The sequence below is a fragment of the Oryctolagus cuniculus genome, chromosome X, assembly GCF_051225735.1.
Source record: "Oryctolagus cuniculus isolate XC-2025 breed Fujian yellow rabbit chromosome X, ASM5122573v1, whole genome shotgun sequence".
Lineage (NCBI taxonomy): Eukaryota > Metazoa > Chordata > Mammalia > Lagomorpha > Leporidae > Oryctolagus > Oryctolagus cuniculus.
In genome coordinates this window covers 2,583,361-2,609,081 of record NC_142888.1, presented here as the reverse complement: position 1 = coordinate 2,609,081, position 25,721 = coordinate 2,583,361, and the positions used below count along the sequence as shown (strand labels likewise).

General features: G+C 46.7%; 2 protein-coding genes across 5 annotated transcripts in view; one reads left to right on the top strand and one right to left on the bottom strand.

Moving 5' to 3' along the window:
- The window catches only part of CTPS2 (CTP synthase 2), a 196,239-nt gene that overhangs the window by 32,932 nt on the left and 137,586 nt on the right, over positions 1 to 25,721 (top strand). The window lies entirely within an intron of this gene.
- SYAP1 (synapse associated protein 1) overlaps positions 1 to 25,721 on the bottom strand; it is a 38,482-nt gene that overhangs the window by 9,088 nt on the left and 3,673 nt on the right. Inside the window, exons 2-5 of the mRNA XM_002719916.6 lie at positions 17,963 to 18,081; positions 15,982 to 16,048; positions 13,530 to 13,603; positions 6,338 to 6,477 (exon numbers count right to left, since the gene is read on the bottom strand). Coding sequence (XP_002719962.1) covers positions 6,338 to 6,477; positions 13,530 to 13,603; positions 15,982 to 16,048; positions 17,963 to 18,081 — 400 coding nt within the window. The remainder of the gene's footprint in view (positions 1 to 6,337; positions 6,478 to 13,529; positions 13,604 to 15,981; positions 16,049 to 17,962; positions 18,082 to 25,721) is intronic.

Here is a 25,721-nt window from a genome sequence, read left to right as displayed (position 1 = left end):
GGAGGATGCAATGGACTGAGGGAAGCAGACGAGACGAAAACTAAGTGCAAGCTGTGAGTCTGACTACACTCTTTTGCCGAAAAAGATGTTGGGACACACGGAAAAATCTGCCTAGGACCTAAGAATTGGCGGGCAACACTGTGTGAAAGATGCTTCCACGTGCGGATGGTCATGCTGTAGCTATGTAGAGAATATATACGCGAGCACTGGTGGTGATGGGGAATCAGGTCTCAGAGGATTCAGAAGAGAGTTCCTTCTGTTGTACTTCCAACCTTCCTGTAAGCTTGTGATTGTTTCACAATAATTACAATGGGAAAAAATTGACGACTATGCTCACCTCACAGCAACTGAATTAAAACCTCTAGGATGGAAGATGAAATGAGTTACCACAAACACAAAAAGTACACAAGTACATAAACACATATCCTCCAAACCAAGGATATCCCAGCAATGGCTTTGGTGAGCTGCAGGGTGTGTGGTTAGGATTTTGCTTGCTTTTCATTTTTGCTTATTTGCCTGGAGGATCATTCCTTTGTTTCTTTTTAAAGTTCACTTATTTATTTGAAACACAGAGTGACAGAGAGAAAAGGAAAGAGAAAATTACTTCCATCTACTGTTTTACTCAATGTCTGCAACAATGAGGGCTGGGCCAAGCTGAAGTGGGCAGCCAGGAGCTCCCTTAGGTGCCAGGGGCCCAAGTACTTAAGCCATCGTATGCTGCCTCCTAGGCTGCTGATCAGCAGGAAGCTGGACTGGAAGTGGAGATAGGACTTGATCATAGGCACTCCAATATGGGATGTGGGCGTCCCAAGCAGAGGCTTAAATCAGCGCACCACAACACCAGCCTCAACTTGTTCATTTTTAAAAACGTTTTTCTGCAAGTAGAAATGACCACAGGCTGGAGGAATGCCTCTTTCCTTCCTGGTATATGAGAAGAGATCCAAGTTTTTTAACATGGGTAGAAAATCGAGGAAGAAAGTATGCCAGAAAAACACACTTCAAAGGGGTTAGAAGCAAATCAGTGAAAACTAACAAAACGCACAGGATTGTGAATCAGGACAGGGCTTGCCTTACAGGAAATGTGAGAACACATTTGTGAATGGTGAAGCGAGGCCAGGGAGCTAGCCTTTCATGTGACAAAGGCAAAATCTAAGATCATCTGCACAAGCTAGGCCATGTAACAAGAAGGAATTTGCTGCTAGATATCACTCATCTGTTCTTTTCTTACTTCCACTCTCATTTCCTGAGTGCCACATACATCAGGTACTAACCTAGGTTCTTGTGCAACTCTGGAGAAGAACCACAGCTCAGATGACAACTAAAGGCTCTGAGAGGGGCGGGTAGGTTAGGCTGCTGCTCGGGATGCTGGCATCCCACACTGGCATGCTGGTTCAAGTCCTGGCTGGTCTGCTTCAGATCCAACTCGCTGTTAAAGCAGTGGGAAATGGCTCAAGTACTTGGGCTCCTGCCACCCACATGGGAGACCTGCATGGAGTTCCAGGCTTCTGGCTTCAGCTTGGAACAGCCTTGGCTATTGCAGCCATTTGGGGAGTGAACCAGCAGATGAAAGATCTATTTCTGTCTCTTGCACTATCTCTGTCACTCTGCTTTCAAATAAAAGTACATAAATCTTTAAAAAAAAACAATAAAGGTTCTGAGAAGTCCTTTGATGAAGAAATCCCTGGAGCACATCAACTCCAACATTTACACATTAACAGACTGCTTTAAGGCACTGGTATCCTGTGAAAACCCTCTGAGAAACACTGAGCTCAGTTACAGCCTGAGGCTGGAGAGGACTTGCGATTTTCCCTAGTGCTGGCAGCCCAAGGGGCTTGAGGATGCCTGTGACACACCAGCAGGGCCTTTCTTGGTCCTGATATCAGGCTGTCAGGGGGCAGTGCTAACGTTCTAAAGCGTTCTCAATGAATGATGGATTCTGTTCTGAAGTATCTCAAATGATCAAAATTGTATGTGTGTCAGTGAGGAGAAGTCCAGAAGTGCTATAATTTGCATGTGATGGCTCACTTTTGGTTTTATTATGGAAATTTTCAACACAACAAAAGTGGAGAGAGTAGAACAATATACTCCATGTACCAGTGACCTAGCTTCCACAATTACCTGCATTTCCTATCATGTTCTGTGTACTCCCCTCTCTCACATACTTTTCTTTGGTGAGCTTTGGAATAATTTAAGGCAAATGCCAGACATCATATCCTTTCATCCATAAATACTTCAGGAAGCATTTTTTTAAAAGATTTATTTAATTTTTGAAAGGCGAAGTGACAGAGACACAGAGAACAAGCAAGCGACCTCAATCTTCCATCTGCTGTTCACTCCCCAAATGGTTCCAAAAGCTAGCGATGGGCCAGGCTGAAGCCAAGAACAAGGAAATTGATCCGGGTCTCCCATATGGGTGACGGGGACCTAAGCACTTGGGCCATCTTTCACTGCTTTCCCAGGCACATTAGTAGGAAGCTGGAAAGGACTCCAACTGGCGCTCTGATATGGGATACAGGTGTCCCAGGAGGCAGCTTGGCTCACTGGGCCAAACCCTCAACCCCTTCAGGAAACACTGGCAACAGAGAAGGGCTTACAGAGGATAAAAATGAGGAGCAGGCATTTAGCCCAGCAAAGATACCCACATCCACAATGGCGTGTCTGGGTTTACTTCCTGCTTCTGGTCCAGCTCAGGCTTTGTGGGCATTTGGGGAGTAAACCAACAGATGGGAGCTCTGTCTCTTTCTCTCTGCCTCGCAATTTTTTTTGAAAACAAAAACAAAACTCCATAATTTCTAAATTATCCTCAACAAAATTAGCAATAGGAAACTGGAATTAAAGTACTTGACGGGAAGCTGACTTAGCCTGTGACAAATTATAAACACTAAGCACTAAATAGCAATTCTCCAAAGCTTTCCAAAACCTAAACTTTCTGTCAGCATAGGGGAGGGGAGGTAGGTCTAGAACTGTCAAGAACCGCCGGCGCCGTGGCTCACTAGGCTAATCCTCCACCTTGCGGCGCCGGCACACCGGGTTCTAGTCCCGGTCGGGGCGCCGGATTCTGTCCCGGTTGCCCCTCTTCCAGGCCAGCTCTCTGCTATGGCCAGGGAGTGCAGTGGAGGATGGCCCAGGTGCTTGGGCCCTGCACCCCATGGGAGACCAGGAAAAAGCACCTGGCTCCTGGCTCCTGCCATCGGATCAGCGCGGTGCGCCGGCTGCAGCGGCGGCCATTGGAGGGTGAACCAACGGCAAGGGAAGACCTGTCTCTCTCTCTCACTGTCCACTCTGCCTATCAAAAAAATAAATAAATTAAAAAAAAAAAAAAAAAAGAACTGTCAAGAACCAAAATGATGGATTTTACCTGACTGCTATGGTCGCCCCAGGCCGCAGGCCCCAGCAATTCAGGGCCTCAAGATGGTCCTTCGAGTGGCAGTCAGAACAGGGAGCTCAGCATGTAGCCCAGTGTTACTGGCAGGGTCTCCAAGTCAACGGAGCCTGCAGGTATGAAGGCCACCTGGACCCCAGAGCTGTGGCGTTCTTCCTTTAGAACCTATTACTCAAAATAGGCACAACCTCTAAGTCTGAGATGAAAGAGCTTCAACAAGTTTTGGGCACACACACACACACACACACAAATACATAAACTGTTCATGTTGGCATGGTGGTGTACCAGGTTTAGGTGCTGTTTCCAATGTTGGCACCGCATATTGGAGCACAAGTTGGAGTCCTGGCTACCCTGCTTCTCATTCAGCTCCCTGGTAATGTACCTGGGGAAGCAGCAGAAAATGGCCTAAGTGCTTGGGCCTCTGCTACCCACGTGAGAGACTGGGATGGAGCACCAGGCTCCTGGTTTCCGCCTGGTCCAGACCTGATTGTTGTGGCCATTTGGGGAGTGACTCAGATGGAAGATTTCTTTCTGGGTCTTTTCCTCTCTTTCTGTCACTCTGCCTTTCAAATAAGTACATAAATAAACAAATCTTTTTTAAAAAGTCCATTACTAGGATGTTGTGAGCATATGCAGAAACAGATTAGATGGTTCTTCTTATGTATCCTTAATGCAAAATAGGTATTTTAGACACAATCTAAAAAAATATGTAAATAAGATTTTAGTCATAAAACGTATACTCTTCTTTTGGGAGAGTTATGGAGGGTTGTAGAAATTCATCATTAGGGGCCAGCACTGTGGCATACTGGGTAAAGTTGCTGCCTGAAGTGCCAGCATCCCATATATGTGCCGGTTCCAGTCCTGGCTGCTCCACTTCCGATCCAGCTCTCTGCTGTGGCCTGGGAAAGCAGTAGAAGATGGCTCAAGTCCTTGGGCCCCTGCACCTGCGTGGGAGATCTGGAGGAGGCTCCTGCTCCTGGCTTCAGATTGGCCCAGCTCTGGCCGTTGAGGTCATTTGGGGAGTGAACCAGTGGATGGAAGACTGCTCTCTCTAACTCTGCCTCTCAAATAAATAAATAAATCTTAAAAAAAATTTCATCACTCACAGGGAGCAGAGTTGCACTACAAAGAATAAAAATAAAGAAAAGATTCTATATAGCCATTTCTCCAAGTCTGGAAGAACATTTCCAAAGTGGTGTCCTCACACAGACAAAGACTTGTGCTGCTGTGGGTATGAACCAAAGAGCCAAGAAATGTTTACTAAGATCCCTATGTAGCCAGCTACACACAGCAGGGCAGACACACACATGTCTGTGCTCCCTCTGAAAATACTTCGGAAATAACAGAGAAGGAATTACAAAGATAAATCCTGTAAGGACAAAAGACTGGGCGTGGGAGAGACAAACAGGAATGTACTTTATTGATCAGAGACAGGGGCCTTGAGCTATCTGCAGGAGGGGCAGCTGGCAAGAAGCAGGCCTGCTTTTCGGGTGGAAGTGCAGAGAGACCGTGGAGTGGGATGCAGCCAGATCCTCTGGAGGCCAGGACTGCTGCAGGCTGGGCTGCACATAGGAGGAGTGGAGCCAGCTCTGGACTCTATCCTGTCCTTCCCATGAAGCACAGAGACGGCTCACTAATTGGGACAGCAGGTGCAGCTGAGGCTGCGGGGGCAACATTGTACTGAAGCCACAGGGGCCAGGGGAAAGTCTGCATGTTCCCTGATGACAAGCCAAGCTCTTGTCACTGTCCTGCCTGCAGCCTGCCAGGAAGTTGAGGAGTCCTCTCAGGGGAAGCTACTTGCATACAGCCTTCTAAGACTCCCCAGTCTCAAAGGCCTGTTCCAGTAGAGAGTGGCCAAGCATCCTTTCAAGACAATGCTATTAATGTGCCAGGACAGGTACAGACAGCCTATGAACCATAAGAGCCCAAAACCCCTATGAACATTCCAGAAAAATGGCCGAGAAAAAAATAGGTCACGAAAACTCATGTCCTTGGGGAACCCTAAGACCCTGTCTCTGTGTAACAAAGGTTAAGAGTGCTAAGAAAAAGGGAATATTCCCGGGATAAGAATGCTGATTGCAGCCGGCGCCGCGGCTCACTAGGCTAATTCTCCGCCTTGCAGCGCTGGCACACCGGGTTCTAGTCCCGGTCGGGGTGCCAGATTCTGTCCCGGTTGCCCCTCTTCCAGGCCAGCTCTCTGCTGTGGCCAGGGAGGGCAGTGGAGGATGGCCCAGGTGCTTGGGCCCTGCACCCCATGGGAGACCAGGATAAGTACCTGGCTCCTGCCATCGGATCAGCGCGGTGCGCCAGCCACGGCGGCCATTGGAGGGTGAACCAACGGCTAATGGAAGACCTTTTTCTCTGTCTCTCTCTCTCACTGTCCACTCTGTGAAAAAAAAAATGCTGATTGCAAAAATGAGACAGATTTTCAATACAAGGGACTGGACTGGAAAAGATTAGGGAGAGTGGAGGGAGGGGCACACAGCCCAAAGTCAAGCATGCAGCCAGAGGAAGGGCGCCCTCTGTTGGCAGAGTCATTACAAAAAGCCACAGGAGACTTTAGGTGTGCACTGGACAGAGGGGAACTTTTGCAGAGGAAAAACCACCTGCTGGAAGGGCAGGGCCTCAGTGGGAAATGTCGTCAGCTTGGAAAAACGGTCCTGTCTCTTTCCAGAAAGACAAAGGTCCTGATGGGCCTTGTAGACCTGGATTTTAACTTGGTCATGTTTGTTGTTTTAGGAGGAAAATGTGTTCTACCTTATAACTGGGACAAAAGAGAATTTCCCATCTCCACCTCAAAGTCTTGGGGCTGCTTTTATGAGCAGACAGATGCTCTGAGAGCACTCGGGCCCCTCCCAGAGTCTTCTCTGACACTGTGCACCTGGCTGAGGCCACCAGGAAGGGGAGCGCGCACTGCATAAGCAGCGCCCTGCAGCTTGAGAAAACAGTGCTCACAGTTTTGGGACAAGGGCAAATCTCATCTTGCTCAGCAGCTCGTCCTCTTGCAGCATGACCAGGGCAACAGGGTACATCTGATCAAAGTCGAAATTAAACTGCACACCGGCTGGCGGGTCACGAAGGAAATTCCTCTTGTCCTTTGATGAGAAAGGAGACAAACATGGGGGAAAACCACAAAAGGCAATGAATAAGTAACAGTGTATGGTGGGCTGGCCACCTACTGAATTCCCCGTAAAGCCTTTGATGGGCTACCCTTAACCTATCATGGAAGACAGACTGGTGAACTGGTCCTTCCTCCTATTTCCTAACACTCTCATCTGGACAGACCACTTGGGAGGCCAGGAAATGCCAGCATGCAGCTGGCTGAAATCACATTTTGACATCGTACATACATGTCTGTTTTGGTGGGCACCTTTAGTTATGTGCAAGCTACTGTAAATCCTTTTAGAAACAATTGAGCCGGCGCCGTGGCTCAATAGGCTAATCCTCCACCTTGCGGCGCCGGCACACCGGGTTCTAGTCCCGGTCGGGGCGCCGGATTCTGTCCCGGTTGCCCCTCTTCCAGGCCAGCTCTCTGCTATGGCCAGGGAGTGCAGTGGAGGATGGCCCAGGTGCTTGGGCCCTGCACCCCATGGGAGACCAGGAAAAAGCACCTGGCTCCTGGCTCCTGCCATCGGATCAGCGCGCTGCGCCGGCTGCAGCGGCGGCCATTGGAGGGTGAACCAACGGCAAGGGAAGACCTGTCTCTCTCTCTCACTGTCCACTCTGCCTATCAAAAAATAAAAAAAAAAAAAAAAAAAAAAAAGAAACAATTGAAGAGTCAGCAAGTCATGTTAGCAAAGGGAAATATATGACCCAACATTTCTTTTAAAAAAATGTTATTTATTTTTACTTTTTTTTTTTTGAAAGGCGGTAGGGAAAGAAAGAAAAGAGAGAGACATTCCACTAGCTAGTTCATGCTCCAAATGCCCACAACAGCCAGGGCTGGGCCATACTGAGGCCAGGAACCTGTAACTCAACCTGGGTCTACCACATGGGTACCAGGGGTCCAAGCAGTTGGGCCATCACCTGTTACCTCCCAGAGATGTACAACTGCACACCCCAATTCATTTCTTTTTCTTTTTTTTTTTTTTAAAAAAAAAGAGATGTATTTTAGTTGCTGGCATTGTGCTACAGTGGGTAAAGCCATTGCCTGCAACACCCACATTCCATACTGGTGCTGGTTTGAGTCCTGGCTGCTCCACTTCCCATCCAGTTTCCCTGTTAATGCACCTGGGAAAGCAGTGGAGGATGGCCCAAGCAGATGGAAGATGTCTCTCTCTGCCTCTAACTTTGCCTTTCAAACAAATAAAATAAAATCTTTAAAAATAAATAAATGACTCTGTCCAATTTAACAACACAACAAAAATGATTTATTTGAAGGGCAGAGTTACGGAGAGAGAGACACACACAGAAATCTTCCATCCACTGGTTCACTCCCCAAATGGCTGCAACAGCTGGGGTTGGGTCAGGCTGAAGCCAGGAGCTTCCTTCACACGGGTGCAAGGGTCTAAGCACTTGGGTCATCCTCTGGTGCTTTCCCAGATATATCAGCAGAGAGCTGGATGAGAAGTAGAGCAGCTGGGACTCAAACTGGTGCCACAGGTGGTGGCTTAACCTACTAAACCACAATGCTGGCCCCTTACTTTTATTTTTAATAAAGATTTATGTATGGGGGCCAGTGTTATGGCATAATGGGTTAAGCTGCCACCTACATGCCATATGGACACTAGTTCAAGTTCTGGCTAATTTGCTACTTCTTTTAAAAAATTAAGAGGCAGAAAGAAAGCCGGCGCCGTGGCTCAATAGGCTAATCCTCCACCTTGCGGCGCCGGCACACCGGGTTCTAGTCCCGGTTGGGGCGCCGGATTCTGTCCCGGTTGCCCCTCTTCCAGGCCAGCTCTCTGCTATGGCCAGGGAGTGCAGTGGAGGATGGCCCAGGTGCTTGGGCCCTGCACCCCATGGGAGACCAGGAAAAGCACCTGGCTCCTGGCTCCTGCCAGGATCAGCGCGGTGCGCCGGCTGCAGCGGCGGCCATTGGAGGGTGAACCAGCGGCAAAGGAAGACCTTTCTCTCTGTCTCTCTCTCTCACTGTCCACTCTGCCTGTCAAAAAAAAAAAAAAAAAAAAAAAAAAAAAAAAAAAAAAAAAAAAAAGAGGCAGAAAGAGAGAGAGGTCTTCCATCTGCTGGTTCACTCCCCAGTTGGCTGCAATGGCCAGAGCTGTGCTGATCCCAAGCTAGGAGCCAGGAGCTTCCCCTGGGTCTCCCACACAGGTGCAGGGACCCAAGGACCTGAGCCATCTTCTACTGCTTTCCCAGGCCATACCAGAGAGCTGGATCAGAAGTGGAGCAGCCGGGACTTGAACTGGCACCCATATGGGATGCCAGTACTGCAAGTGGCTTTACCCTCTATGCCACAGTGCCGGCCCCTGCTTTGCTTCTGATCCAATTTCCTGCTAATGGCTGCAAAGCAGCAGGGCAGACCTGGAAATGGCACAGCCCTGGTCACTGCAGCCATTTGGGAAGTGGATGGAAAATCTAACTCTGCCTTTCAAATAAACAAAAAATTTTTAAAAATTGTATAGGTATTTATTTATTTGAAAGGCAGAGTGACGAGAGAGAGAAAGAGAGAGAGAGAGAGAGATATCTTTCACTCCCTGGCTCACTCTCCAAATGGCCACAGCAACCAGATCTGGGCCCAGCCAAAGCTAGGAGGCTAGGAGTTAGGAACTCTATCCTCATCTCCACATGTGTATCAAGGCCCAAGAACTTGGACCAGCTTCAGCTGCCTTCCCAGGTGCTTCAGCAGGAAGCTGGATCAGAGCAGCTGGAACTTGAACTGTCCCTCTGATATAGGGGCTGATTCACTTCTGAAACGGTCACAATGGCTGGTCCAAGCCAAAGCCAAGAACTTGGAACTCCAATGAGTCTCCCACATGTGTGGCAGGGGCCCAAGGACTTGGACCATCTTTTGCTGCTTTCCTTAGCACATTAGCAGGGATCTGGATTGGAAGCAAAGCAGCTGGGACTTGAACCAGAACCCATATGGGATGCCAGCATTGCAAGCAGTGGCGTAACCTGCTGTAACACAAGGTTAGCCCCAGCAACACACATTTCTTAATTAGGCACCAACTAGGCTTTTGCCCATGGGCTCTGCTACTAACAAATGTATACTGAGCTTTGCTGCCTCAGTCCCTGTATCAGGGACCTGGGACCTCAATGGTGACAAAGAGCGACACATACTGTTCTCTGAGTGGGTCCATGCTGGGAAGAAGCTCATCGATTTCCTCGCCAAACCCTCTGAGCACTACTGGGGCCAGGAGCTTCCACCCAAGACCCTGGCTTATTTGCTTAACCTGCCGCACAATGCTGGGCCCTCTTCCATCAACTTGTTCTCATGTATTATGTGGTCCTAAGTGGCTCCTCACTTCAGGAAGATTCAAGTGCTATTCAACTGACTCCAGATTGTCCCAAGCTAGTGCCTGGGTAAGTCAGAGAATGTAAGGCAACTCTGGAGAGATTGCTCATTGTCTCCCAGTATCCATTTCCTCCTGCCTTCCTCTCAGGATCACAGCTCTGCATTCTAGATGGGGCATCCAGTCACTTAGCCAGACCAGATTTCCCAGGCTTCCTTGCACCCAGGGCTGGCCATGTGTCTAAGCTCCCAAAGGGCTGTAGGCCTAACTGATAGGTGCAGTTTCTGGGTCTCAGTCTGCAATGGTTTGGCACTTCTACCTCTTTCCCAACCACAGGCTGGAACACAGTCATGGCCATGGGGAACTGGCTTCCACAACACAGATAAGGTCAGATAACATTCAGGTCCTCAGATGACCTCATGGGCCAAAGCACAACTACTTGGACCATCTACTTCAGGATTGTCACGTGATGGGGGAAGATGGAGGAAGGCAAGGGAAGAGGCAGGAAGAGAAGAGAGAAAGAAACCCATAGCTTTTTAAGCTACTGCATTTTTTTAAAAAAGAGAACATACTTTTTTTTTAAAGATATTTATTTTTTACTTGAAAGTCAGAGTTACACAGAGAGAGGAAAGGCAGAGAGAGAGAGAGAGAGAAAGTAAGTCTTCCATCCGCTGGTTCACTCCCCAAATGGCTGCAACGGTTGGAGTTGCACCAATCCGAAGCCAGGAGCCAGGAGCTTCTTCTGGGTCTCCCACATGGGTGCAGGGGCCCAAGGACTTGGACCATCTTCCACTGCTTTCCCAGGCCACAGCAGAGAGCTGAATCGGAAGTGGAGCAGCCGGGACTCAAACCAGCACCCATATGGGATGCTGGCATTTGTAGGTGGCGGCTCTACCCACTACGCCACAGTGCCAGCCCGGCTACTGCATTTTTGGATCTCTCTCTCAAAGCAATTCAGTGTATTCCTTAACAGATTCAGCAGCCATGATAAAGGACACAGTGGAGAGGTTTCAAAGCCTCTGGCTGACATAGAAAGCTTGGGAACTTTTTGGTCATGTAGCCTGCTCACCAGGGAAGAGGACAAGTGCAGTCCCTGCCTTCACGGCACTTAGACATGTGGTAGGGGCAGGGTAGGAGGCACAGGAAGGGAGAGAGGGACAATGATTTAGATTGGTATGGCCAGAAGACAGGGTGACCAGGGATGGAGGGCTGAATGAGTGGTGAAGAAAGGCCTCAGGATGAAGTGACATCTGTGCTGGGATCTTGTAGAACAATGTAGAGGATGGGTTCCAGGAAGAGGGCACCCAAAACACAAAGGCCCTAAAGCAGGACAATGCAACAGCATAGCTGGAACGCTGGGAGTCGGGAGCAGGCAAGGAGGAGGCGAGGTGGGCAGAGCCAAGGCCTGAGCTAGCTCAGGAGTTTAGCTTGGAGTCTACAAGCGATGAGACTCCACTGGAAGGGTCTAAGTAGAGGAGAGATGCGAAGTGATTTACACCCTAGACGGATCCCTCTGGCTGTGGAGATGAAATGGTACTGAAAAGGGAAACAGGAGGTGACAGGACCAGGGCCAAGGGGTGGCAGTGAAGAAGTGGACTAGAGTCACATTCCAAATACAGTGCCGACAGGATGGAATAGGCACTGGCAGTGGGGGAGAGGTCCAGCACCAGGAGGTAGCACAGGGTTTTACTAGAAACATGGCTGGCATATTCTGCAATGGAGAAGATGAGGACAGGAACAGGTCTATGGGACAGAGGAGCTATGGGGATTTGACTGGTGAGGCTCTGATATTTGACCTGATAATAACACTGACTCTAGTCCTAGTTCTCTACTCAGGAAAAGCAGTTATGTGCCCTGGGTGTCAAGGTTGGCTATAGCAATCATAAGTAAAACACACAGCAGTCACACTCAACTAGTAATGGATGCTTAGTCCTTTTAAAGAGTTTACTAAATGGAAAGAAAAACTTAAAATTCCCTGGGGATCACAATGGACAGGAGCTTGGGTCTATGCTTTATAAACTGAAATTGCATTGGTAATTTTGTCTGTTTAAAAAAAAAAAAAAAAGCTTGAAAAGCACTGACAAGAGCGAAAAGATCTATCCATGAAGTAGTGTGTCACGCAGTGTGCTGGGTGTGGAAGATAAAGAGATCAGTGCTGGCTTTTGCTTTCAAAGAGCTCACAGCCAGGTGGAAAATATGGCTAAGAAATGAATATGGGGCTGGAGCTGTGGCACAGTAGGCTAAGCTTCCACCTGCAGTGCTGGCATCCCATATTGGCGGTGGTTTGTGTCCCAGGTGCTCCTCTTCCGATCCAACTCTCTGTTATGGCCTGGGAAAGCAGCAGAGGATGGCCCAATTGTTTGGGCCTTTGCACCCAAGTGGGAGACCCAGAAGAAACGCCTGGCTCCTGGCTTCGGATCCAGCCCAGCTCTAGCCGTTGCAACCATTTGTGGAATGAACTAGCAGATGGAAGACCTTTCTATCTGTCTGTAACTCTACCTCTCAAATAAATACATAAAATCTTAAAAAAAAATAAATGAGTATGACATTTCAGAGTCTCAGGCTCCTCACCTGTCCAATGAGGATACAAACCCTCAACTCTGCAGGTTCCAAAAAGATAAAATCCAGAGGTAAATGTCTGTGGGTGCACATGGAGTTTTAGCTCTATCAATTTCACTTTCCAACAAACACATAGAGTAAAGCCAAAATATGGAACACAATCATTTAATTTACAAGAAATAGAATGCTGCCTAAAAACTCAATATGTTCATATATCTCGAAAGATTATATATAAAATATTTTAAAATACTATAAAAGAATCATTTTAAGGCTAAAACAGAACTTAAGGATAAACAAATTAAAAGTAAATAAAGAGGCAGGTGCTGTGACACTGCCAGTTAACCTGCTGCATGGGGTGTCCTCATTCCATACAGGAGCACCAGTTTGAGTGCTGGCTACTCCACTTCTGATCCAGCTCCCTGCTAATGTGCCTGGGAGGCAGCCAATGATGGCTCAAGTACTTGAGTCCCTGCCACCCACATGGGGGACAGAGATGGAGTTCCTGGCTCCTGGCTGCAGCCTGGTCTAGCTCCAGCTGTTATGGCCATTTAAGGAGTGAACAGTGGATGGAAGATCTCTCTCTCTCTTTCTGTCACTTTCTGAGGAAAGGAGGGAGGGAGGGAGGGAGGGAGGAAGGAAGTTGAATTCTTGCTATGGTTTGAATATGTTAAAGGCTTAGTCCCCAGGGTGGTGCTAGCGGGAGGCAGTAAAACCTTTAGGTGGTAGGGCCTAGCTGGAGGTCCTTAGGTCACTGGGGACTGTCCTAGAAGGGTTCTTCTTATGTGATCTCTTCAATTCTCACATGAGGGTTGCTATAAAAGCCTGAGTCTGGGCCCACCCACTCTCTCTGCTTCCTAGCTTGCCATGTGAAACTACCTCCACACGAACTCCACCACTGCCATCTACTACCCCTCACCAGACACCAAACCAATGGGGCCACCCAATCTTGGGCTTAAACCTTTAAAATTGTGAGCCAAAATAAACCTGTTCTCTTTATAAAGTTAGTTGTCTCAGGTATTTTGTTGTAATAATGATAAGCTAATACAGTTCCTAACATACTGAAATATTAAAACAACTATATAGAAAAAAATTCTGCTAAGGATACAGTCATATTAACAGAGATGTACCAGGATAAGGAAAAACTACGTTTTATCCAGGGTATTACAGATACTTACAGCTGATAAGGCCAAAATTTGTTGCTGAATTGTTTCTTCATCATTGCTATCAACCCATGGGGGCACAGCAGCTTCTACGGTTTTTAATGGCAAAGACAAAAAATAGGTTATAATGCAATCTATGATTTAAAAGAATGATAAAATTTCTATATGACCATTTAAAACAGCAAAATTTTAGAGCTACAGAGAAAGGAGACACACACACACACACAAACACACAAACACACACACACACAGTCTTCCATTGGCTGGTTCACCCCCCAGATGGCCACAATGGCCAGAGCTAGGCCAAGTCAGGCCAAAGCCAGGAGCCAGGAGCTTCTTTTGGGTCTCCCAAGTTGGTGGCAGGGACCCAAACACTTGGGCCATTTTCTGCTGCTTTTCCTAGGCCATCATCAGAGATCGGAAGTGGAGCAGCCAGGACACGAACCAGTGCCCATTGTGATGCCAGCATTGTAGGCGGTGGTGCCTCAACACTAGATGCTAGTCCTACCGGTCTCACAACACAAGGCAGACTGAAGGGAAACCCGTTTCATGGTGAAAAGGTCAATCTTTCAAGATGTGTGGATGGACAAAAGGACAGACTGGTTCATTCCAGTTTGTCCTAAGCCAGCAAATGATGGCAATTATATCCAAATTGTTAATTATAAAGTAATATGACCACACTATCACATTCTAAGGAAAACATCAATGTCAGCACTGTAGAGTGCTAACAGAGGCTAAGCCTCTGCCTGCGGTGCTGGCATCTCATGTGGGTACTGGCTTGTGTCCTGGCTGCTCCTCTTTCAATCCAGCTCACTGCTTATAGCCTGGGAAAGCACTGGAAGATGGCCCAAGTCCTTGGGCCCCCGCACCCATGTGGGAGACCGGGAAGAAGCTCCTGGCTCCTGGCTTCAGATTGGCCCAGCTCCAGCCCTTGCAGCCATTTGGGGAGTGAACCAGTGGATGGCAGACCTTTCTCTCTGTCTCTCCCTCTCTCTGTCTGTAACCCTGCCTCTCAAATAAATAAAGCCCCACTTCTGGTATGGATAAGACACCCCCAGCCCCAGACCCTCTGAAACTGCTCTTTTTAGGGTGATCAATAACCTCCCAGTTGTCAAATCTCAAGGACATCTCTTCGTTCTCCTCCCTCTAGACCAGTTTCTTTATCTGGAAAACTGGAGATAAGGGTAAGTGGTACGGTTACAGCAACTGTGAACATGTGCACTTGAAATGTTTCCGTGGTACCTTTCCTCCTGGGCATCTATCTGGACTTCTTAGCCCTATCCCACATAGCTGACTGCGCACTCCTTGAAATTCTCCCCTCTCTGGAATTCCATTGCTTCTCTCCTCAGTTGTCCTCTCTCTGGGGTAGATGGCCACTGGTTCTTAAGGTAGATTTCAATTTCATCACTTATCAATTGAGTGCTCTTCAGCAAATCACTAAACCTTGCTGACTGTTGCTTCTTCCTTTCATTAAAGGAGATGTTACTCAGTAACTGTCTTCCCTCTTCCTCTCCCTAAACACTGTGTATCTTCTGCTCATGTGTGACATGTTTCATAAAGGAGCTCACTTGGGGCTGGTGTTGTGGTGCAGCACGTTAAGCAGTCACCTACAATGCCAGCATCCCATATGGGCACCAGTTCAAATCCCAGCTGCTCCACTTCCAATCCAGCTCCCTGCTAATGCTCTTGGGAAAGCAATGGAAGATGACCCAAGTGCTTGGGCCGCTGCACCCACATCGTTGATCCAGATGAAGCTCCTGGCTCCTGGTTTTGACCTAGCTTAGCCTCGGCTGTTGTAGCCATTTAGGGAGTGAACCAGCGGATGGAAGAGCTCCCTCTCTCTCTCTCTCCCTCCTCATCTCCCACATCTCTGTAACTCTGCCTTTCAAATAAATAAAATAAATCTAAAAACAAAAAAGCATTCACCTACTCTGGTGGTTCTTATATGACTTGACTATTAATCTGTATCACTAGCCAGAAGTCTCCTCCATGCTTCAAACAGAAACAAACTGCTCTGGGAGCCCATCTGTTTAATTTAGAGTAGTGCTGACCAACAGAACTAGTGTGATATCTGGCACATAGTAGGTGCTCAAAAAAACTTGGCAGGTTGGGGCCAATGTTGTGGTACAACAGTTAAAGCCACCTCAGGGGACACCCACATCCTATGCTGGAGCACTGGTTCTAGTTCTGGCTACTCTACTTCTGAACTAACTCCCTGCTAATGGGCCTAGGAAGCAGATGATGCCCCAGATACACGGGTGCCTGCTACCAATGTAGGAGACCAGGATGGAGTTTCTGGCTCCTGGCTCCCAGACCTGGAGTGAACCATTTGGGGAGTGAACCAACAGATGGAAAAACCTCTCTCTCTGTCTCTCCCTCTTTCTCTGTCACTCTTTCAAATAAATAAATGAATCTGTAAAAAATAAATAAAACTTGGCATATTAAATAGGATAAACCTATACCATACCAGACTTTTTTGTATGTTGTTCCTCAACAAATTTTTTCTGCTCCTTCTGAAAATCTCCTATTATTGTCTGTTAGAAAAAATACATAGTTAAATTACTCTGAAAAATTTATTATAAGAATTACACTCAAGATTTTTGAACTCTATTTGAGACACTGCATTCATTTTCTTTGAATAAAAAGGCTAATAAGTGATACTTCCCCATTTTCCCAACAACAGAGGATCTTCAACGTTTTTGAAATTTTTTAAAGAGCTAGTCAGAGTCAGAGAGAGGGAGGGAGGGAGAAACATTTCTTCCATCCGCTGGCTCACTCCCCAGATTGCTGCTGCAATGGTCAGGGCTGGGCCAGGCCAAAGCCAGGAGCGTCTTCGGGGTCTCCCATGTGGGTGGCAGGGACCCAAACACTTGGGCCATTTCTGCTGCTTTTCCCAGGCCATTAGCAGGGAGCTGGATCAAAAGTGGAGCAGCTGGGACATGAACTGGCACCCATATCGGGTGTCAGAGTCACAGGTGGCAGCTTTACTTGACACAACACAATTGCAGCCCCAATGTTTTTGAATTTTAAGTATACAGCCTCCTTTATGACACATCAGTTCTTCAACTGCAAAAATAAAAGAATTAAAAACTAAATTTCCGGGGCTGGTGTTGTGGTGCAGTAGGTTAAGCCACTGTCTGGGATGCTGGCGTCTTATATGGGCACCAGTTCAAGTCCCAGCTGCTCTGCTTCTGATCCAGCTCCCTGATAATGTACCTAGTACAGCAGCAGAAGATGGCCAAGTGCTTGGGCTCCTGCTACCTACGTGGGAGATCCTGATAAACCTCCTGGCTCCTGGCTTCAACCTGGCCCAGCCTCAGCCATTGCAGCCATTTGGGGAGTGAATCAACAGATGGAAGATCCTTGTCTCTCTGTCTCTCCCTCCAACTCTGCCTTTCAAACAAATAAATATTTCATTTCATAAGATAGATCATGTCTCATTCCAACAAATATTACATATAATAAAAATATCTAAGTAACAATATACCTAAGGTTTAATTCATGACCTCCTTAAAGTAATTACCAACATAAATGAAATTACCTAACTCTATACTTTAACACTGCAAAAAATTAACAAATCCAGTTCTTAGAGTTTTAAAGGCATAATGATTAAAATGTTACTTGGGATGCCCACATCCTTTATCAAAGCACCTGAGTTCAAGTTCCAGCTCCTGCTCCCAATTCCAGCTTCCTGCTAATGCACATCATAGAAGGTGATAGCTCAAATACTTGTATCCCTGCCACCTACGTGGAAGACCTGGATTGAGTTCCTGGCTCTAGGCTTTGGCCTGGCCTAGTCTTGGCTGTTGTACGCATTTGGGGAGTGAACCAGTGGGTGGGATATGTTTGTCTATCTCTCTGTCCTATAATACTTCATATATCCTGAAATCTAGCTCAACATTTAATTGACATAATTTAATTAAAATATCAATATTTTAAGAGTACATTAAAATAAAAACCAAAGTTATTTAAATCAAGTAATTTATATTGCAGCCACTTGTTATACAAAGAGAAAGAGAAAAAAAGAATCTCAACTAATTTTTCTAAGATTATTATTTGAAAGGCAGAGACAGAGAAAGAAGAGACAGAAAGAGATCTTCCATCTACTGGTTCACTTCCCAAATGGCCAGGGCTGGGCCAGGCTGAAGCCAGGAGTCAAGAACTCCATCTAGGTCTCCCACATGGGCGCAGGAGCTCAAGCACTTGGGCCATCTTCCCCACTGCTTTCCCAGGCACATTAGCAGAGAGCTGGATGAGAAGTAGAGCACTTGGGACTTGAACTGGTGCTCTGATATGGGATGTTGGCGCTGTAGGCAGTGGCTTAACGTGCTGTTCCACATGCTGGGCTCCTCAACAACTAATAGTTCTATTAGAATAATGGTAACCTACTTGGATTTTAAAAAGTTCTTAAGAAGGGACATTATATCAGCTGCTAATGAATTCCATACCTTATCAATGATGTCATCAATTTTTCCTTCTTCTACAGATTTTTTTATGGTTTGTGCAGTTTCAGTAACTGATTCGGTTATTTTTTTTGTTGCAGTCGTTGCAAAGTTAAATAGGTAATCTGTAAAGAATAAAAAGGGTTGCTGTTTCATTCAAATACAATGGTTATTGTACAGCTGGACCTCGGTATCCAAGGGGGATTGCTTCCAGGGACCCCAAGGATACTAAACTCTAGGGATACTCAAGTCCCTTAGAAAAAATGGTGTATTTGCATATAGTCCACACACATCCTCCCATATACTTTAGTAAACTCTAGTTTCCTTATAATAGCTAATACTATGCAAATGCTATGTAAAAACAGTTGTTACAATGACAAGAAAAAATCTTAAGTGTTATTCAGTACAGGTACACTGTTTCTTTCAACTATTTTTGAACTGCAGTTAGTTGAACCCTCAGATTCGGAGGGTAGGTGAATGGAAAATGATAGGGGGTGTTCCTTGTTAATTAGGGCTTGAAACAAGGAGTGACAAGTGCTGCCAGGGTGAAAAGGTCCCACTTTCTCAGAGTACTTACTGGTCATCCATACAGGGCCCTTACTTAGACTCTTTTAAAGACAGGTGGCATACTCCGCCCCCCCCAGCCATCTCAAGCTTTTCTTGTCCTTCTCAAGTCTCTAGTTTTACCTTATCTCAGTAAATAATCTCCCCTCTTACTTACAAACAAGAACAAGGCTCCTTTATGCTCTTTTTTAGACTCCAAGGATACTACTTTTTTCCTCCTCCCCTCCTGTTCAAAAAATAATGTTCCTCTTTTCCCAGATTAACCCACTCCATGATAAATCTGAGTGATTTTTTTAATTAATAGAAATCTTGGCACACCCTAACAGAAACATAAAATTTTCTTAAGAATGAACAAATATGTAAAATATTAAAATTGGAAAACACAAACTTTCCCGTTTATGAAATAAACCATGAAATCGGCTTTCCTGGAGACCCAAAACATGTATCAGGGCTCTACCGTACTATAATACAAAGGTCCTGGGGCTGGCACAGTGGTGTAAAAGGCTGGGCTTCCGCCTGCATATCATATGGGCACTGGTTCAAGTCTTGGCTGCTCATTTCTGATCCAGCTCCCTGCTAATGCGTCTGGAAAAGCAGTGGGAGATGGCCCAGGCTCTTGGGCCCCTGCAACCATGTAGGAGACCAGGAAGAAGCTCCTAGCTCCAGTCTAGCCCAGCCCCAGCCATTGTGGCCATTTGGAGAGTGAACCAGCAGATGAAAGATATCTCTCTCCTTCTCTGTACCTCTGCCTTTCAAATATGTATTTATTTGAATTTATTTATTTAAATAAATATTTATTTATTTGAAAGCCAGAGTTATAGACAGGCAGAGGCAGAGAAGAGAGAAGTCTTCCATCTGCAGGTTCACTCCCCAAATGGCCTCAATGGCCGGAGCTAAGCCGATCTGAAGCCAGGAGCCTGGAGCTGCTTCTGGGCCTCCCACATGCATTCAGGGGCCCAAGGACTTGGGCCATCTTCCACTGCTCTCCCAGGCCATAGCAGAGAGCTGGATTGGAAGTGGAGCAGCTGGGACTTGAACTGGTGCTCTGATATATAGGATGCCAGCACTGCAGGTGCCAGCTGTATGTACTACGCCACAGTGCTGGACTGATAAATAAATCTTTAAAAAATAACATAAAGGCCCATATATAGATGAACATTACTTCAAAGTCCACATTTGTAGACCCCCAGCTGCAGGAACAGACGTGAGGCAGGCAGGGAAGCCAGAGCTACTGGGGATGCTTCCAGGAAATAATTGCATGTTAGGGCAGTCATGCCCCTGTTACTTGCACTTATTGAGGGGGCGGGCCGGTGGACTTGCACGATACTTGTGAAGGGAGAAGGCCCTAATGAGGGAACTCAGCACATCTGATTACATCCTGACTCTGTGAGTGGCATCACTCACTTCCAGGCAATACAGTCCTGTGGATATCTGAGTGGGCAGTATCTTCTCCCAATCTGAATCACCCTCTCTCCAACTACAACTATACTACAACTATACTATACGATATTACTTGAGGGGCCAGCTTTATGGCACAGCAGGTTAAACAGCAGCTTATGATGCCACCATCTGAGACTAGAGTACTAGTTTGAGTCGCAACTACTCCACTTCTGGTCCAGCTCCCTACTATTGTGCCTGAGAAGGCAGTGCAGAATGGCCCAAGTGCTTGGGCCTTTGCCACCCACATGGGAGACCATGATGGAGTTACTAGGCTCCGGGCTTTGGCCTGGCCCAGCTCTGGTGCTTTGGGGAGTGAACCAGTGGACCGAAGATATTCCCCTCTCACTCTATATATTTATATCCTTTAGAAAAGTATACTATTTGCTACTTACCTTTGATCTTAACATTTGTTTTTAATTTACTTATTTCAGAGGAGGGGGAAAAGAGAGAGAGAGAGAGAGAGAGAGAGAGCGAGCGCGCACTCCCCCTTCATTGGTTCACTCCCCAAATGCCCTCAATGGTGGTTGTTGGGGGAGAGGGCTGGGCCAAAGACAGAAGCCAGGAACCTAATCACTTGGGTCATCACCACTGCTTAACAGGGTCTGCATTAACAGGAAGCTGGAGTCAGAAGCAGGAGCTGGGTTTTGGACTCAGATACTGTGATGTGGGAGGCAGGTGTCTAACCATTAGGCTAAATGCCCTCCTTTATCTTTGGTCTTATTCTCACTATCGTCACCCTCCTAGTCTACGCTCCAATGACCACACAGAAATTCTTTAGTACCTCCAAGAAGGTCTCAAATGTGTTATTCCTTGGTTTGTAAAACTTTTTATCTGCCATCCCTTTATCTGGCTGACTCTACACATCCTGTGGTCTTCACTTTAAATGTCATTTCTCCTTGGGAAATGTTTCCTGGTTCTTGACCAAGGTAGATGACCTTGAGATGTATTCATATCCTTCAGCATCTTGTTTTGCCCCATCAACAATATTCACCATCACACCTACACTGAAGGCCCATCCTAAGCCCTATCAGGGCAGGAACGGAAGCTGTCTAATTCACCACCAGTAAGTACATGCTAATGGATAAATGGGGAGTGACATAATAAATGACTATTTACACAATGAGTAAAATGGGTAGATACGTATACTAATTTTTAAAATTATTCTTTGAAGATAAAGAAATCTAAAGTTATAAAAGAACAAGATTCTTTAATATTTTATTTTTATCCTCTTGAGAACTATCATTTAAAAACTGGCATTTAACATAATATCCTCAATTCTCAGGTTTTAATAACTCTGGGTAGCATTTAGTGAACATTCAAGAAAGCACAGTTCTTGTCTTCAAGATATGTCCAATTGTAAACCTAAATAAATGAGTGAATGAATAAGCCAAAGACAAGAAAAGCAAGATTATTAATTAAGCCAGCCTGTTAGCACTCAGAGGAGGATGACAAAGTTTCTCCTGAGAGTTGAGTGCCCTGGATTCAGACAGTGGGAGTGAGAAGCAGGATAGCACGAGGCAAGATTTTCAAGTAAAAAAGCCACAAAGGGGCCAGCGCTGTGGCATAGGGGTTAAAGCCACCAAGCCACAGCCTGCAGTGCCGGCATCCCACATGGGCACCAGCTGGAGTGCCGGCTGCTCCACTTCAGATCCAGCTCTCTGCTATGGCCTGGGAAGGTAGTAGATGACCCAAGTCCTTGGGCCCCTGCACCTGTGTTGGAGACCTGGAAGAAGCTCCTGGCTCCTGCTCCTGGCTTTGGATTGGCACAGCTCTGGCCACTGCGGCCATCTGGGGAGTAAACCAGCAGATGGAAGATCTGTTCCTCCCTCTTCTCTCTGCCTCTGCAACTCTGCCTTTTAGATAAATAAATAAATCTTTAAAAAAAAAAAGACAGACAAGACCTGGTTTATTCATTTTACAGACATCTGCAGGTACCTAGTAAAAGACAGTTTTTTATTAAGAGCCTAGGGAAAAAATGAGACTACAAGAGTTAACAGGGAATAACAGGAGTACAAGGTCCACTTGAGGAACTCAGGTACAAAGAGAAGGTCTGAAATGAGGCAGTGACCAAAGGAAAGTCCAATTCAAATCTTTTTGAGTGACTATGCTGACTGCCTACCCAATAGCCCATCTCCTTCCTCCTAGCCAAAACCACCTCAGTTTTCATGGGTGCCTATGTGGCCAGCACTGGAGAATGAACTTCGCTAAGTGTGTACCAATCAAGACTGGCACTGCCTCTTCCAGAGTCTCTGCCAGATACTCGCTTTGAAAGTCCTTTGAAGCTTCAGCAGAGCCCTGGGGCAGCCCTGGCCAAAGAGATGGAGGGGACATTTGTAAGGCAGCATCTTGGAGAGATTTTCTAACAAAAGGGAGCTGCTGGGAGAGTTCCCTTCCTCCCTTTCTGCTACAGTTGATGTCTTGTGTGCCTCAAGTGACCCACCTGAGGACAGAAACCAACTGTGAATGGAGGAAAGTGTGCGAAGGGGCACCTTCCCTGAGCACTTCCCTGAACCTCGCTACTAACCCTGGGAACTGGGAAGAATGACTCATTGTATTTCCTTTTTAAAAAATAAATTTATTGGCTCCTCTCGCTTGCTTGCTGCTTGCAGCAGCAGGGGGCCCATTTGCGCAAATGAAATAAAAATTACCTCCTGCTCTAAAAAAAAAAAAAAAAAAAAAAAAAAAAAATTATTTATTTGAAAGACAGGGTTACAGAAAGGCAGAGGCAGAGAGAGGTCTTCCATCTGCTGGTTCACTTCCCAAATGGACCAACAGCCAGAGCTGGGCCAATCCAAAGCCAGGAGCCAGGAACTTCTCCTGGGTCTCCCATGCAGCTGCAAGGGCCCAAGGACTTGGGCCATCTTCTACCGCTTTCCCAGGCCATAGCAGAGAGCTGGATCGGAAGAGGAGCAACTGGGATTTGTACTGGAGCCCATATGAACTGGAGCACTGCAGGCGGCAGCTTTACCTGCTATGCCACAGCACCATCCCCCACTGTATTTCAACTGTTTATGTGAACAATGCAGTTTATGTTGGATACCTGCTTTCCCTCTGGGAGTCTGGGATTCTGGTGTGATAGGCAGAGGGTGACTAAATGACCAGCTCACAACAGAAACTCTGGCAGGTCCCATTGCACTGTGTTGTCACAACTCCTTGCTTGAGCAATTCTGTATGTCCTGTGTGACTCTACTGTGCCTTTTTCTCCCACATTTCACTCTATGTATGTTTCCCTTTGCTGATTTTGCTTGGTAGCCTTTTACTGTAATAAAATCATGGCCATGAGTCCTTTGAACCAATCATCAAATTTGGGGTGGTCTTGGGGACCTCCTGACACAATGAAACTCTAGTGAAGCCTCGTGTTGCTGGACTATCTGTATTTTGCAAATGATGTAATAATAAAGACAGCAAGTGGCATGGGGGACTCAAACGCAAGCCATGTGCCTGTAAAGCCCAAGCTCCTGCCTTGTGTCAGATAGGCAAGTGACCAGGGTTTGCAGAATTGAAAGGAACGTCAAGATGAAGGCAGGAAAGATTCTCAAAGGCCAGCAAAGCCATCGGTTTGTCAAAGTAAACAAGAAGGTAGAGGTTAAGGCCTGCTGCTAGAATAGGAAAAGAATAAGAGTATAGTGTGATAAAGGCTTTCTCTATTTAGAAAATTCTGTTTACTTCTCTTGTCATCTTGACCTCTTAGCCTTACTTCAGTAGTCTTAAGGAATATAAATAACTTCTCTACAAAAGTCTTTCAGATACTTAAGCAATGTCTCTAATTTACTTCTTCAAATTAAAATCCCCAGTTCTAAAAGGCATTATTCAGAAGCCATAGGCTATAAGCTCTTGACCATTTGTACTGCAAACCTGAGTTTGTCATCAGAATTCAATTAGATATTTTACTTCTGTATCAAAGCAGACACATACTTTCCTACATACACAATAACTTTTGGAGCCTTCTTAGTTTGGAAGTTAGGCACCTGGGACTTGAATGAACTTTTCTTAGAGATAAAAAGAAGACAGCCTAAAAGTTCTATTGCAATACTAACATATTCAAAGGAGGAGAAAGAGGAAGTAGCTCTTCCTCCATTCCTGACTATGTACTGCCTTAGGGATTGAAAAATCCAAAGCTCATCTTTGGTAACCCTCTCACCCAGGTAAACTGTAGCAATGACTGAAATATTGTAACACTCCCAGAGGCAGACATGCTTTGGTAAAATAAAGGATACTGGGCCGGCGCTGTGGCGCAGTCACTTAAATCCTCCGCCTGCGGTGCCGGCATCCCTTATGGGCACTGGTTGTAGGCCTGGCTGCTGCACTTCTAATCCAACTCCCCACTATAGCCCGGGAAAGTAGTAGAAGACGGCCTGGACACTTGGGCCCCTGCACCCATGTGGGAGACTTGGAAAAAGCTCCTGGCTTTGGATTGGCGCAGCTCCGGCTGCCGTGGCCATTTGGGGAGTAAACCAGCAGGTGGAAGAACTTTCTGTCTCTCCCTCTCACTGTCTGTAAATCTACCTCTCAAATAAATAAAAATAAAATCTTTCAAAAAATTAAAAAAAAAAAAGGATACCAATGAAGCACTAATTTGGTTGACTTGAACAAATCCCACCAACCAGTTTGTTTTTTGTTCTTAAGATTTATTTATTTTATCTGAGAGGTAAAGTTAGAGACAGAGAGGAAGAGAGAGATAAGTGGTAGTGGTATGTTCCATCCACTGGTTCTCTCTCCAGATGGCTGCAACAGCTGGAACTGGGCAGATCCGAAGATCCAAAGCCAGGAGTTTTTTTTTTTTTTTTTTAAGATTCATTTATTTATTTGAAAGTCAGAGTTATACAGAGAGTGGAGAGGTGGAGAGGTGGAGAGGTAGAGAGAGAGAGAGAGAGGTCTTCCATCTGTTGGTTCACTCCCCAATTGGCCGCAACAGCCGGAGCTGCGCCAATATGAAGCCAGGAGCCAAGGACTTGGGCCATCTTCTACTGCTTTCCCAGGCCATAGCAGAGAGCTGGATTGGAAGTGGAGCAGCTGGGTCTCGAACCAGCGCCCATATGGGATTCAGGCACTGCAGGCGGCAGCTTTACCCGCTATATCACAGCGCCGGCCTCAAGCCAGGAGTTTCTTCTGGGTTTCCTTCTTAGGTGCAGGGGCCCAAGCACTTGGGCCATCTTCCACTGCTTTCCCAGGCCACTAGCAGGGCGCTGGATGGGAAGTGGAGCAGCTGAGACTCAAACCCGAGCCCATATGGGATGCCAGCTTAACCTATTATGCCACAGGGCAGCCCCCAGCCAATCAATTTGTATTAAGTAAAGTTGCTGCCAGTGCCGCCATCCCATACAGCCACAGGTTTGTTTCTGGGCTGCTCCACTTCTGATCCAGCTCCCCGCTAATGTCCTGGAAAGCAGTGGAAGATGGCCCATGTGTTTGGAACCCTGCCACCCATGTGGTAGTCCTGGATGAACCTCCTGGCTCCTGGCTTCAGTCTGGCCCAGCCCTGGCCATTAAGGCCTTTTGGGGAGTGAACCAGCAGGTGCAAGATCTCTCTTTCTCTCTCTTACACTCTATGTAAATTTCTCAAATAAATGGGTCAGCACTGTGGTGCAGAAGCCCAAGCCTCTGCCTGCAGCGCCAACATCCCATATGGGCAGCGGTTCGTGTCCCGGCTGCTCCTCTTCCAATCCAGCTCTCTGCTTATGGCCTGGGAAGCAGTGGAAGATGGCCCAAGTGCTTGGGCCCCTACACCCATGTGGGAGACCCAGAAGAAGCTCCTGGCTCC